Genomic DNA, 14,355 nt, shown 5'->3' on the forward strand with positions numbered 1-14,355 from the left:
TAGAGTTCTCAGGTAATCAACCTTTAGATCAGTGTCAGAAGTTTAGAAACAAGAATGTTAGAGAAGGGAAAGAATTCGTTCTCAGACACAAGTTATGTATTGCTTGTCTGAAAACAAGCTATGAAGCAAAAAACCATCGATCGCTGAGGTCATGTGCTGCTGAAGGATGAGCTTGGAGACACCATACTCCGTTACACAGAAATCAGGAAGAACAAAGAGATGGCAGTAGTGATGTCTACAATAATACCCAGATCTACAAGGATGGGAGTGGTAGGAGTATACAGAGACCAGTAGCATTTACTTCAGTGCCTGTATGTACGAAAAGTGATGAGAAGATTATTCAAACTTGCGCCTTTTAGATAGTGGATCAGATACCTCCGTCATTGTTGATGGTCTGGCTGATGAGTTAGGCATCGAGGGAAAACCGAAATTGGTATCTTTAGGGACTCTTAGTAATGAATCGCCGTTGGTATCCAAAGAGGTCGATGTAAAGTTGCACTCGGTAGATTTTGCGTCGCACCTTAAGGTACAGAAAGTGGTAACATTAAAAAAACTACCGGTGGTTTACCGGACTGTACAAACCACGTTTGTAAGCCTGCTCGTATTGGAGTTTACATCCGTATTGATTGAAAAATATGAAAGGTCCACGAACTCTCCTGGAAGTCGGAGTGTCGGTCCATAAGCGAGTTGGGTTGCGGTGCATCCGATATCAGCTTTCACTGCATGGCGAATACCAAGTAAGATGAGTGTAAGAGCGTTGGTTCACCGTGAAACGTTTGCATCTGATAAGGTGGCTTTCAACTGTCGGTGAAAGCGCTCTACCAACTCGTTCGCTTGTGGGTGCTATGCGGTCGTTTGGGACCGCTTTATTCCTAACAGTATAGTCAGACAACGGGAACTGACGTCTTTAGCCATAGTTGAAGGGTTGCCAAAGTTTGCTACCCACCGTTCGACAAGGGCAAAGGCCACTGTTTCAGCAGTAATGTCCTTCACAGGTATTGCTTCTGGCCATCGTGTTCCGAATCCTTTAAGTCGGTATTCATACCAGGCCATCAAAACCGTTCTGCTATGAGCTTGATGGTTGCACGAACACCTGGATGAGAAAGTTTATGCAACGTATTGCAGACGTTGCGTCGATAATGCTGCGGCACGACTGAACGATCCCTACCTGCAGATGTGTCGAATAATAAGGTTTTCTTACCTGTCCACATCTGTCTAATACGCAGTTTTAGGGTTGTTGAAGATAACTCGTCCTGAAGATCAGTGTCTTCTTTTGAACCTGAGCAAGTTTAATTAGGTCGATTCCTTGGAAACTGTTCATGAACGTTATACGAGACAAGGCGTTTGCAACTACATTGTTCGCTCCAAAAATGTTTCGTATATCTGAAGTAAACTGCGAAATATAGTCCCGTTGTCGAGTACTTGTCTGAAGATGAGCTTAAAGAGAAGGCAAGAGGTTTGTGATTGGTGAGAATAGTGAATTCGCGGCCTTCCACAGAGTGTTAAAAGTGACGTACCGGTGCCATACCTCGCTTCTGTATCTATCAAACGTGTTGGGAAGAATGCCGAAGGTTGCCAGATGTAGCTAACCCATCGTTGTAAAACTCCTCCGATTGCTGGGTCGGATGCGTTTACTGAGATACTAATGGTGGTTGGGTATCCTGTTGTGCAAGCATGGATGCATCTGAGATAAATTCCTTAATTGTGGCGAATGATTCTCTCATGATATCATCATTTCCATGAAGTTGGTCGATTAGAGGTTTCATAATGGATGCGCAGTTTGGTAAGAACTGTCTATTACTTACTTACTTACTTACTTACTTACGCCTGTTACTCCTCGTGAAGGAGCATAGGCCGCTCACCAGCATTCTCCATCAAACCCTGTCCTGGGCAATCCCTTCTAGCTCCATCCAGTTGTAATTCATCGTTTTCATATCTGCTTCTATTATCCGACGCAATGTGTTTTTGGTCTTCCTCTTTTTCGCTTCCCTTCAGAATTCCAAGTTAGGGCTTGCCTCGTGATGCAGTTTGACGATTTGCGTAATGTATGTCCTATCCATTTCCATCGTCTTTTCCTAATTTCTTCTTCAGCTGGAAGTTGGTTTGTTCTCTCCCACAGAAGGCTATTGCTGATGGTATCCGGCCAATGGATGTTGAGTATCTTGCGAAGACAGCTATTTATAAATACTTGTACTTTCTTGATTGTGGTTGTTGTAGTTCTCCAAGTTTCAGCTTCATACAGTAGAACTGCCTTGACATTCGTATTGAAGATTCTCACTTTGATATTGGTTGAAAGTTGTTTTGAGTTCCATATGTTCTTCAATTGTAGGAATGCGACCCTTGCTTTGCCGATCCTCGCCTTTACGTCTGCATCCGAACCTCCTTGTTCATCGATGATGCTTCCCAGGTATGTGGAGGATTCTACATCTTCCAGAGTTTCGCCGTCAACAGTGATTGGATTACTGTTTTCCGCTTTGAATTTGAGGACCTTGGTTTTCCTTTTGTATGCTGAGGCCTACTGATGCAGAGACTGCTGCCACACTGGCTGTCTTTTTCTGCATCTGTTCGTGTGTACGCGATAGGAGGGCTAGGTCATCTGCGAAGTCCAAATCGTCTAATTGATTCTGAGCTGTCCATTGTATTCCGTGTTTTCCTTCAGATGTTGAGGTCTCCATAATCCAGTCGACCACCAGAAGAAAGAGGAAGGGAGACAGTAAACAGCCTTGTCTGACTCCGGTCCCTACTTGGAATGCATCTGTCAGCTGTCCTCCATACATTACTTTGCACTGTAGTCCGTCGTATGAGTTCCGGATAATATTGACAATCTTCTCAGGAACTCCGTAGTGTCGAAGAAGTTTCCATAATGTCCTCCTATCTACACTGTCGAATGCCTTTTCATAATCAATGAAGTTGATGTATAGTGATGAGTTCCACTCAACTGATTGTTCGACGATGATCCGTAGTGTTGCAATTTGGTCTGTGCACGACCGATCCTTACGGAATCCAACTTGTTGATCTCGAAGTTGGGCGTCTACTGCATCCTTCATCCGGTTCAGCAACACTCTGTTAAAGACTTTTCCTGGTACTGCCAGTAGTGTGATTCCTCTGTAGTTTTCACATTTGCTCAGGTCTCCTTTCTTTGGAATCTTGATGAGGTGTCCTTCTTTCCAGTCCATCGGCACTTGTTCCTCCTCCCAAATTTTTTGAATAGAAGGTGAAGGATGTTTGTAGTTACTTCGATGTCTGACTTCAGTGCTTCAGCTGGTATGTTGTCAGGTCCTGTTGCTTTCCCACTCTTGATTTGTTTGATGGCAATTCTGATTTCCTCCTTCTTTGGTGGGTTGACGTCTATGGGAAGATCTGTGTGTGCTGCTTCGATGTCCGGTGGATTCGTTGGAGCCGGCCTATTCAGGAGTTCCTCGAAGTATTCTACCCATCTGTTTCGCTGTTGTTGCATTCCACTGATTGGCCTGCCTTTTTTGTCTTTGACCGGTCTCTCTGGTTTACTGTATTTCCCTGCTAGTTTCTTCGTTGTATCGTGAAGCTGTTTCATATTTCCTTCTCTAGAAGCTTTTTCCGCCGTCGTTGCTAGTTCTTCCACGTACTTCTTGTCGGTTCTAATGCTCCCCATCACTTGCTTGTCTGCTTCTGTGTATTCAGCTTGTGCTTGGACTTTCTCTGCTTGCGTTTGGTTGTTGTTAATTGCTGTATTCTTGTTCTTCCTTTCTTTGATCTTGTCCAGAGTCTCTATAGAGATCCACCCCTTATGATGGTGTTTCTTTAGGCACAGAATCTCTTGACATGTTGAAGTTGATGCTCCTCTGATACCTTTCCAGCTGTCTTCCATAGTAGTTTCTTCTTCATTCAATAGATCTTGTAAGGCTTGGAACCTGTCGTTGAGAGCCATCTTGAATTCATTGAGTTTGTCAGTATCTCGAACGAAGGCTGTATTGAACCTTTGTATTGCTGTTTGTCCACTTGTCCAGTTTTTCTTTAGCTTCAGTTTTAAATTGGCCACAACTAGGTGGTGATCTGAAGCTATATCAGCACCTCTCCTGGTTCTCACATCTTCCATCGTCCTTCGGAAGTTTTTTGTTGATGCAAATATGATCTATTTGATTCTCTGTAGTGTGGTCCGGTGAGATCCATGTAGCCTTGTGTATACACTTGTGTGGAAATATCGTGCCTCCTATGACCAATTTGTTGAATGCACACAGATTTGCAAATCTTTCTCCATTTTCGTTTCTTTCTCCCAATCCATGTCGTCCCATAATATCTGTAAGATCCAAACTACGGTTTGGAGTGAAGGACAGCTGTCGGGATGAGTTAGATACGCGTCCTCTCCCGATTGAAACCAAAACAAAGTAATAATAATAATAATTTATTCTCAAATAACAGTTTGTTACATGAGGCATGCCAGTTTACAGGCAAGATCAAATTGATACAAATGATACAATATACACTGTATTAAATTACATAGCTGGGTTGAAAATTTATAAGACATGAATGTAGATTGTTTTAATCAGTACTACAGTTGGCGCGCTTCACGAGAGTTGCGTTGCGAATGTGCGACTGATGGTCAAGAGTAGGTCCATTGAAGGTATGTGCTTCTAGAAATCGCAACCTTATGTCCCTTTGGGATATCCAAGGCTTTAAGGATGGTGCGGGATGAAGTAACCTGTTCCATATCTCAAGGGGGCTGAAAGAGGGAGCAAGTAAAAGAAAACACGAGAGGCAGAGTAGCCAATATTCATGTAGGAATGTTTAAGGTATGATTACTCAGTCTAATTTTCTTTTATTAAGGTATTTGTTAAGAAAGAGCATTTTAATAGGTTGAAGAAAATAAGCTTTAGCAAGGTGTGAGTGGACATACAACTGACAAATGGAGGCGATTCGGAAAAGAGCTGAGAGTATAAGATTATGTGTGATTATAAAATAAAATATAGTGCTAGAAACAGTATTGTGAGATACAACTGGCTATCTTCCTTTTATTATCGAAGCTATTAGAGCCCCTTTCGTTTTTTTTATTTGTTTTTTTTCAGGTTTTATAGGGTCTTGAGTAGGCTTCGTATATTAGCGAATTGTCTAGTTTGCTTGTAATAGGATTTCTGAGTAGGAAGTGAAACCAATTCAACGTTCGTAACACGATTTAAAGAGGTATTTTGCGTGATAAATCAGCTTCAATACCATAAGTCCGTGACATCCCACTAAACCATAAGGAGCCGTAATTAAACAAAATGTTCTGCCCTACAGACATGGGTGGATTGAAGTTATCTCCCCACCTTCATGTTTGCTGGTCAGTAACGCCACCCTCCCTCCTTTTGTGATGTTAGGCTCTCCTACGTTTGTGGTAAGTATGATTAATGCTTTAATCAAAGCACATAGTTGGAATACACTGTCTCTACTAGGTCCATGTTACAAGCAAATCAGATATTTAAAAATTCTGTTTTATGGGTTAGATGTCCATATAGTATATCACACTGCTATGAAAATAACTAATGGTTTAAAGAAGTAAGGATTAATAGTAAATCAAAAGATATGAGAGGGTATAAAATTGTAGAAAAAAAGAAAAAGATTTTAGGGTGAGAAAGATAAAACATTGAGAAACTCACAAGACTTTGTGGCCAAATTTTGAGCTTTGAATGATCGGCCTTAGTAGATCAGCATCCATAAGATTGAGCTATCTGTCTACTTGCAGTAGAAAAAAAGCATGACTTTTAGGAAGAATAATGTACATTTAACCTGTAGAGATTTGGGGACTGAAAGCTAGGGTTGGGAGCATGAAATCATGATTAATAAACAATGAATAATAGGAAATGATAAGCCATATATCCTGTGATTTGGTTATATTCAGATTAGTAACAGTCGAACTTGTTATAATTTTGTTCTTTCTAGATACTAGGCGGTCCGTAATAAAGTGCCTCATTGGTGGGCGGAAGTTCAAGGTAATGTTGAAGCTCTTTGGAGTCTAGAAATAGGGTTATTAGCTTTTTGAATCTGGTAAACGTATCACAGTTACGGATAGGCATTGGCAGCCTGTTCCACAATAAACTGTACCGTACTGTAAAGAACTTACAACGCATTTATTTTTGGTGTTTTACGGTAAGTAGTGTATATGGGTTGTTTCTAAGTCTATAGGCTGGGCCGTGGGTTATAGTCGGGCAGGAGGTTAGAAAGGAGAGCCCATATATCGCTTTGTAGAGAAATATTAAATTGTGTTTTAGCCTACGGTGCCATAAAGGTTCTAAAGATAGATGCTTACATCTGTCTGTGTAATCGAGATTCGAGTAATTGGGTAAGATGACGGTTCTATAATTTATCATAAATTTAAGCGTACATTATTACCTAAACAAATATAACCACGCAGCTATCCAACCAATAATTGTTCAATTGATCAAATCTAACCTACAGGAAATAAGAAAGTTGATACAGGATGCAAGAAAATTACCAATCACCACAAATAACTGTTATTCTATCCTGTCTGGATAGATCACGTACAGATTCGTTCAAAAGGTAATAATTGGTCGCTCTATAACACAGAGTGTTTTCAATTCTGGAAGAGTGCTTCAATTCACAACCAAAATGCATAATTCCAGTCAACACAGGTCAAGCAATCAAGAGCAGGGATAAACCAAAATGGCTGCCGCCCAGACTTAGTATAAAGTAAAACAACATAAGTGCAGTTCGGGAAGAAACATGGGGAATTAGTGAAGGTGTAGTAAAAACGAAAACTATAATAAAATACAAATATTAACAATTCAAATGTAACCAAAAAGTTAACAATGTACAACTAAGAGGATCAATAGGAACAAAGTGCAAATATATACATGGAGGGATTTTCACCAACACACAAAGCATTCGAAATGGGTCTTACACCGGCCCCCAAAATCCCTCCATATCACACAAGCTACCTTGATGCCTATGGTCATGGTTCATTATATAACATATCACACCATAGGAACGAGTAGGACTTACAACAGTACGCCTACTCGACCTACCTACAATAATAACAACAAAGACTAATCCGAAGATTCAAGGTGACCTGCTTCACTTGTTCTCTGGTGATCAACAATAACACTTGTGGTATAGACCTAATCACTCTTCCCCAAACTCCACCCATGCTGTTGGATGAGGGCCTCGCTGACAATTCACTATTTATCTTCTGCTGATTCGACTGATGCACAAACTTGCTTAACTCAGAAACTGTCACCACGAAGCTTGACGCACTGTCACTGTAAATCTCCGGAGGTTTCCTTCTTCTTCCAATAAAACGTAATAGAGCCATTATAAATGAATCAGTAATCAAATTACACATCATTTCAATATGTACTGCCCATGTTTGCAAACAAGTAAACACATATCCATACCCTTTTTCTAATGATCTTCCTATGTGTCCTTGTTCTTTAGGACAATGTCTGATTATCATTTCCGTCACTAAGTGTCGACTGGGTAAAATTACTGGATGTTTAAAAGCATTTGGGAAATCTGAGTATCTTAGTCGACCTCCACCTCAGAGTAACCCATCAAGCATTATCAATGATAAAACTTTCAGATCATCATGACTTACTACTTTACTGCTGTTTTTAAATTCACTAAGTAATTCTCCATACACTTCTTTCTGAACCATCAATAAAATTTTACGCTTGGCAATCTCAAGCTCTTTTACCTTTAAACATCCTAGATGAACGGATCCTTCATGACTCGGGAACGAAGCACCATCAGGAATTCGATGAGCCTTCTAAACCAGGTTACAGCTCTGACTAATTTCAACCACTCGGAGTTATAAGAGAGAATAGGTGACATGTTGTACTTTATACTACTCAAGTTAACCACAGTAGTTTTTCTAAACTCAATATCGTCAGAGAATATTTGTGCGGTCTTATTCAAGGCAAAGTTCGCACGAAGTGGCGAGGATGTGGCATCAAATGGATGGGATGTCACTTGAAACTCGGATGGTTCATTCGACATGTCCCCCTCCTGACACCACAGAAATCTTGAAGCTCCTCGACCAGACTCAGGGTCCTTCACTTGCATGAACATTTCTTCAACATCTGCAGGGATTGCAACTGCCTCCTTGCAAAAACTTAATAATATGCACATTAAATCAGCAGTGGTATCGTGTTCTTGATAAATCATATCATTTGGGGAAACCCCTGCAAACTGGGCGGCACAATCAAGGACCACTCTAAGTTCTTCTGGTTTTTTCATGTTTAATACTGCATGATGAGGTAAATACCCTCCAGGGCGATAATAAGACTGCAGATATATTTCAAAGACCCTCTCCGCATAAGTCTTAGTAAAATCACTTTCAGTACTTTTGATATACCTGATGTGCGGACTGACATCCTTCGACAACATACCCTTCAAACTTTGTAATCTACGGTTTGCTACTTCATAATTATTCTTTTCCCACGGTAAAGGAACTACAAAATGACTGTTGTCGAAGCGCGTCCCACCTTCCACAATCTTTATAGCCACCTTGTCGTCTACTGATAATGATTTATCACTTGAATAAGCATCTGAAAACTCTACGTCATAAGGCTTACGTATTTCGTTCTCTAATGTCTGTATCTTACTGGTATGATTAACAACTCTTTTCCTATATTCCGGGCATGACGCAGGTCCGAAAACCGTTCACCCCAGCAACGTTTTCACAGCGTACGGGTTCTTCCTTCCACCCAACCGTTGGTCTAACACCCAAAGTGCTTCTGGTACGTCGCAACCAATCAACAGTAAAACTTCTTCAGAGTCTAGGCTATCTATTGGCACATCGCTTAAATGCGGCCACTTAACTAGGTTGTTCATTGCTGACTTTGTTGGCTTATGACCTGGTATACTTGCTACAATCAGAGCTCCTTCAATCGTAACATGTTCAGATCGATCTAAAGAATATACCTCAAAAGGCGCACTCGTGACCTTCATTGTTCTATTACCGCCCACGGTCTCAACTACCACTGATGCTTGGTCTTCGCTTAGCCCGAGAGACCTCAAACAGTTTGATTTTATCAGTGTCACATCAGAACCGTTGTCCAAGAGAGCATAACCCACAATCTCGGCTTTTCGCGATTTCAACCGTACAGGAATCATGCCTAAACACAATTGATTGATTAGTGATTTAGTATATCCGCAGCAATTCGAGATACCAGGTTTATCACTTTCGCTGTGCAACAAAGAATGATGTTTCTTTTCACAACCATTAACGTTACAACGCTTTGTCAGCTTACATTCTTTAACTCTATGTCCTTGTCTAAGACAGACGAAACAAATACCCTTGCTTTTAGCGTGAGACCATCGGTCTTGAACTTTAAGCGCTAAGAACTGTGGACATTTATAAATAGCATGGTCGTAGGAACACATACTGCATTTAATTTTCGTTGTCGAACTATTCCCTTGCTCCGATTGCACGTGACAGTTCGTCTTTACGTTATGTCCTTTTCTTGAACGATTTGCTAACCGTCCAAATCTACTAGAAGCCACTCTCGCACGCGATGCGATAAACTGAGTGAGTTCGTGAAACGTAGGCTCTCTATCATCTTCGGTCAATTTATACACACAGTCCGCCCACTGGGCTTGCATAGGTTGAGGCAAGAGTCTCACTATTCTTTCCAAAGTAACTAAAGAATTTAGATCAGAGGTATAATCCATCTGTTCCAAGACCATAGCACAGTTTTCCATTTTAATAGCCAAGTTTGATAGTTGCTCTCCGTCAGTATAATCAAAATTCACAGCATTGAATAAGTCTTCTAGTGTCTCTCGAGCGATTACATGCGCCTGTCCGAATAACCGTTTTAGAATCTCTTTGGCCTTCCTGTAACCAGAAGAGGCTTCCAACATAATACAATCCTCAATGGCTGTTTTCTTTACCCTTACAATAATGTATCAAATAAAGCAAGCATTGACCATCATCCTTGACCCTTGATTCCACATAGGTCTCAAACTCCTTTAAAAACCTCCAATAACCTCTAGGTTGACCGTCGAAATGACTTAACTCAACCTTTGGTAACTCTAGACCTACGAAAGGCGCCGTAGGCATCGCGCTTTTTGCTTGCTTTACGTGTAAACTAAGGTTTTCTATGCCACCTGCCATAATATCACAACTAGATTCACTATAATTATAATCGTCCCTATTAGAATATGAACCATGACACATAGAAGCATCATAAGGCACTTGCCCTGATTGAGAGGATCCATCCTTTTGTTCATCTCTTTTAGCATCCACGAGCCTTGGACTTAATTTCCTTCGACGATTGTTTGGCATCGCAAGCGAACGACCAAATATTCCCAGAGACAACGATTGGAATCAGCGAAACGAAAACCAAACGAATTGGACCAAATTATTTGTTTAGAACTGTAAGATCCAAACTACGGTTTGGAGTGAAGGACAGCTGTCGGGATGAGTTAGGTACGCGTCCTCTCCCGATTGAAACCAAAACAAAGTAATTGGGTAAGATGACGGTTCTATAATTTATCATAAATTTAAGCGTACATTATTACCTAAACAAATATAACCACGCAGCTATCCAACCAATAATTGTTCAATTGATCAAATCTAACCTACAGGAAATAAGAAAGTTGATACAGGATGCAAGAAAATTACCAATCACCACAAATAACTGTTATTCTATCCTGTCTGGATAGATCACGTACAGATTCGTTCAAAAGGTAATAATTGGTCGCTCTATAACACAGAGTGTTTTCAATTCTGGAAGAGTGCTTCAATTCACAACCAAAATGCATAATTCCAGTCAACACAGGTCAAGCAATCAAGAGCAGGGATAAACCAAAATGGCTGCCGCCCAGACTTAGTATAAAGTAAAACAACATAAGTGCAGTTCGGGAAGAAACATGGGGAATTAGTGAAGGTGTAGTAAAAACGAAAACTATAATAAAATACAAATATTAACAATTCAAATGTAACCAAAAAGTTAACAATGTACAACTAAGAGGATCAATAGGAACAAAGTGCAAATATATACATGGAGGGATTTTCACCAACACACAAAGCATTCAAAATGGATCTTACAATATCTTCATATCCAGTGTTGTCTATTCCGACTTTGGCATTTAGATCTCTCATCAGAATAGTTAGGTCCTTCCTTGGGCATTTCTCAATGATTGACTGTAGCCGCTCGTAGAACTGATCTTTAATGTCGTCGTTGCTATCATTGGTGGGTGCATAACATTGGATAATATTCATTAAGATTCCCTCCTTCTTTGTTTTGAATGATGCTTTGATGATTCTGGATCCGTGAGATTCCCATCCTACAAGTGCATTTCGTGCTACTTTGGACAGCATAAGAACGACTCCCTGAGTTTGTGGAGCATTGTCCTCTTCGTGACCGGAGTATAGCAGCATCTCTCCCGTAGCTAGCCTTTTCTGTCCAGCTTGGGTCCAGTGGGTTTCGCTGATTCGCAGTACTGCTAAGTTGTATCTCCTCATTTCCATTGCTATTTGACTGGTCTTCCCGGTTTCCCACATTGTTCGAACGTTCCATGTACCTATAAAAACGTTTGCTCTGGTTGTTAGAAGGGGCATCGGCCTCGTGGCTTCCGAAGGAGCCCGGCTTTCACCATGAAACGTCATAATTCTTCTAAATGAAGACCTTCTAACTCCCAGGGCAGAGTTAAAATGGTTTGGATTATTATTTCTGGTAAGCGTTTTTTAGCGAGTTAGTTTTCTACGGGATGGGGACGCTAACCCCATGCCCAACCCTCCTCCTTTACCCGGGCTTGGGACCGGCAGTAACCCTATAAGAGCTACAGGCGGAGTTAAGAACTGTCTATGGAAACTAACTATTCCATTAAACATGCGTAATTCCTTAATGGCGGTCGGTTCTGGGTGGTGTAGAATGGCAGCCAATTTGATTTTCAGAGGTCGAGTGCCTTGAGCGTCAATAGTGTGTTTGACAAATTTTGGTTTATCAGCATTTTTAGCATTTTCTATGTTTATGATGTTGATAGCTGAACGTGTACCGCCAACAGCCAAAAATATTCCACTTATAGGTGAGTGATATTGATTTGTTTTCAGTTTTATTCATGAGTAACAATTTATCAAGTACTTTTTGTACCTGTTTGGATAGCATCAGTACAACTCCTTGTATATGTGGAGCATTTTCTTCTTTATGGCCAGAGTATAACAGAAGCTCCCGTGAAGCTAATCGTTGTTGTGTGTTTCACTGATTCCAAGCAAATCCAGGTTTTATCTCTTCATTTCTGCAACAATTTGGAAGACTCTCTCGATCTCTCACATTCTACGAGCATTCCATGTACCTAAATTGATGGTTACTCTGGTTTTCAAAAGGAGCATCAGCCTCGTGACTTCCGAAGAAAATCAGTTTTTAACATAAGGCGTCATAACTCTTCTAAAATGATGACATTCTAACTCCCGAGGCAGAGTTTAGATGGTTTGAATTATTTTTCTGGCTAGCGTTTTTTCAGTGAGTTAATTTTCTGCGGGATGTGGTCGCTAACCACATGCCAAACCCTCCTCCTTTATCCGGGCTTTGGACTGACAGTAGCACCAGGTGTGCTCCAGGCGTAGTTATAAAGGGTGACATTTTACAAATAATGTAAGTAACATAGTGGTTTTTGGAGATTCATACACTCTACACATATTAATGAAAATTTTTCTATTCTTTTCATTGCATTTTACTATCACCCGTCGTCAAATAAAATTAATAGTTTTAAAAATGACCTTACGGATTATTACTGTTGTCCGACATTATTGCCACAGTTATTGTGATATCGATGCCTGTTGATTAGACTATAGGTTATGATTGGAAATATTTAAAAATAAGTGACTGGTCAAATTAAAATCCTTCTGAATCAATAACCCACTATATTTATAGTTTACTTAATTCTTAACAAAATGTAAACATATGGTAAAGTACATCACGACTAAAAATTGTTTCTCATGTACATAAGTGATATATGTAAAATTATGAAACTTGGGACACCGTACTTATACTCTGATGATCTCAATATATCACACAACTTCAAGTCTGAAGCTTTGAGTGAATTATATCACAGATTCAAAGTGCCCTCAACTACCTATCTATCTGTATTGATCATTGGAGGTGTCATTTAACTACAACAAGTGTGGGACCATGCAGTTTGGGAAACATCCACACGAAATACTGCTTGACTTAAATAAATGTAGAAATCAGACACTCACATCAGTACATGACCTAGGTATTAATTACACAGGAGGCCTACATTTTGAAGAACATGCCTCCTTTATTATTTCTAAATGTAGACGGCTAATGGATTTCACAATAAAGAATTTCTTTACAATGGAGGCCGAGCTTACCCTTCTCAAGATATGTATGCGATCCTCCCTGGATTCCGTTCATTCATCTTCTCAAATATAAATACCACAGAAAAGATACGAGTAGAAGATATCGAAAGATGCTTTACATGTCGGATATGACTCCACTCTCGACTACACAGGTAGATGTAAGTACCGCTCCTTAGAACATTCATGCGCCATCGGCTAGGAACAATCTAATATATTCATACAAACTGCTGTTCGATTTATTGTTTCTAACCTTCCGCTGAACTACGACCCATGATCTCTACAACAGCCTCAGAAACAGTGCGTATACTTTACTAAACACCAAACACCAATGCGCTGTAAGGTTTTTACAGTAGAGTGTAGTGTATTGTGGAACAGGCTGCCAATATCTGCCCGTAACTGTAGGACCATCTTCAAGTTAAAAAAAATAGTAAACCCTTTTTAGATTCTAAAGAGCCTCATCAACTATTTCAAGAACTTCTACCCAATTCGGAGGCACATTTTTATGTACTGCCTGCTATTTAGACCTGTCGTGAATATAACGGATCACAACTGTCATCCATTTATGTACAACCAGATGATAAAACATGGTTTCCATTCCCTCGTTTTTTATTATAAGCCAGGACTCGATGCTCCAACCCCTCACACTTAGATTCGACGTTTCTCTTATGTTTAAAGTAGCACAATTTTTCGCGAAGCCGTGTCCCTTTGTAATTTGTATTAAAAGTGGACAGATGACTCACCAACGCTATGGGTGCTGTTCAACTATCTCCAACCTAAGAAACTCATAGTATACACGATTGTTGTTAGCTCTTTATAGTTCACGTCCTACCAGTTTAAAACTTCTTAATTATCACTAGAAAACTTTGTTTTCTAACTTAACTATTTTCTTATTCATCGATTTTGCGACCCTAGCCTCTTTTCCACCCATTATCTTTGGTCAGCTATCTATCCTTACTGTCTGTAAACTACATGTCACCTGACTAGTGTTTTATAATCTATGCCACTGTTCAACTTCGTGGCAGTGTAATATACCAGATGGATGTCTAACCCACAATACA

The 14,355-nt window shown here is 40.2% G+C and overlaps 1 protein-coding gene across 1 annotated transcript; it reads right to left on the reverse strand.

Annotated features, from left to right (window-relative positions):
- Positions 1-5,647: 5,647 nt before the first annotated feature.
- Positions 5,648-10,868, reverse strand: MS3_00000182 (uncharacterized protein). The gene is made up of 3 exons (XM_051208052.1): positions 10,598-10,868; positions 10,495-10,554; positions 5,648-10,458 (listed from the first exon to the last, which is right to left on the reverse strand). The coding sequence occupies exon 3, from the start codon at positions 9,832-9,834 to the stop codon at positions 8,635-8,637; it is 1,200 nt and encodes a 399-aa protein (XP_051063987.1). The 5' UTR covers positions 9,835-10,458; positions 10,495-10,554; positions 10,598-10,868; the 3' UTR covers positions 5,648-8,634.
- Between the last annotated feature and the right edge of the window lie 3,487 nt (positions 10,869-14,355).

This window comes from Schistosoma haematobium (assembly GCF_000699445.3).
Source record: "Schistosoma haematobium chromosome Unknown HiC_scaffold_367, whole genome shotgun sequence".
Taxonomy (NCBI): Eukaryota; Metazoa; Platyhelminthes; class Trematoda; order Strigeidida; family Schistosomatidae; genus Schistosoma; species Schistosoma haematobium.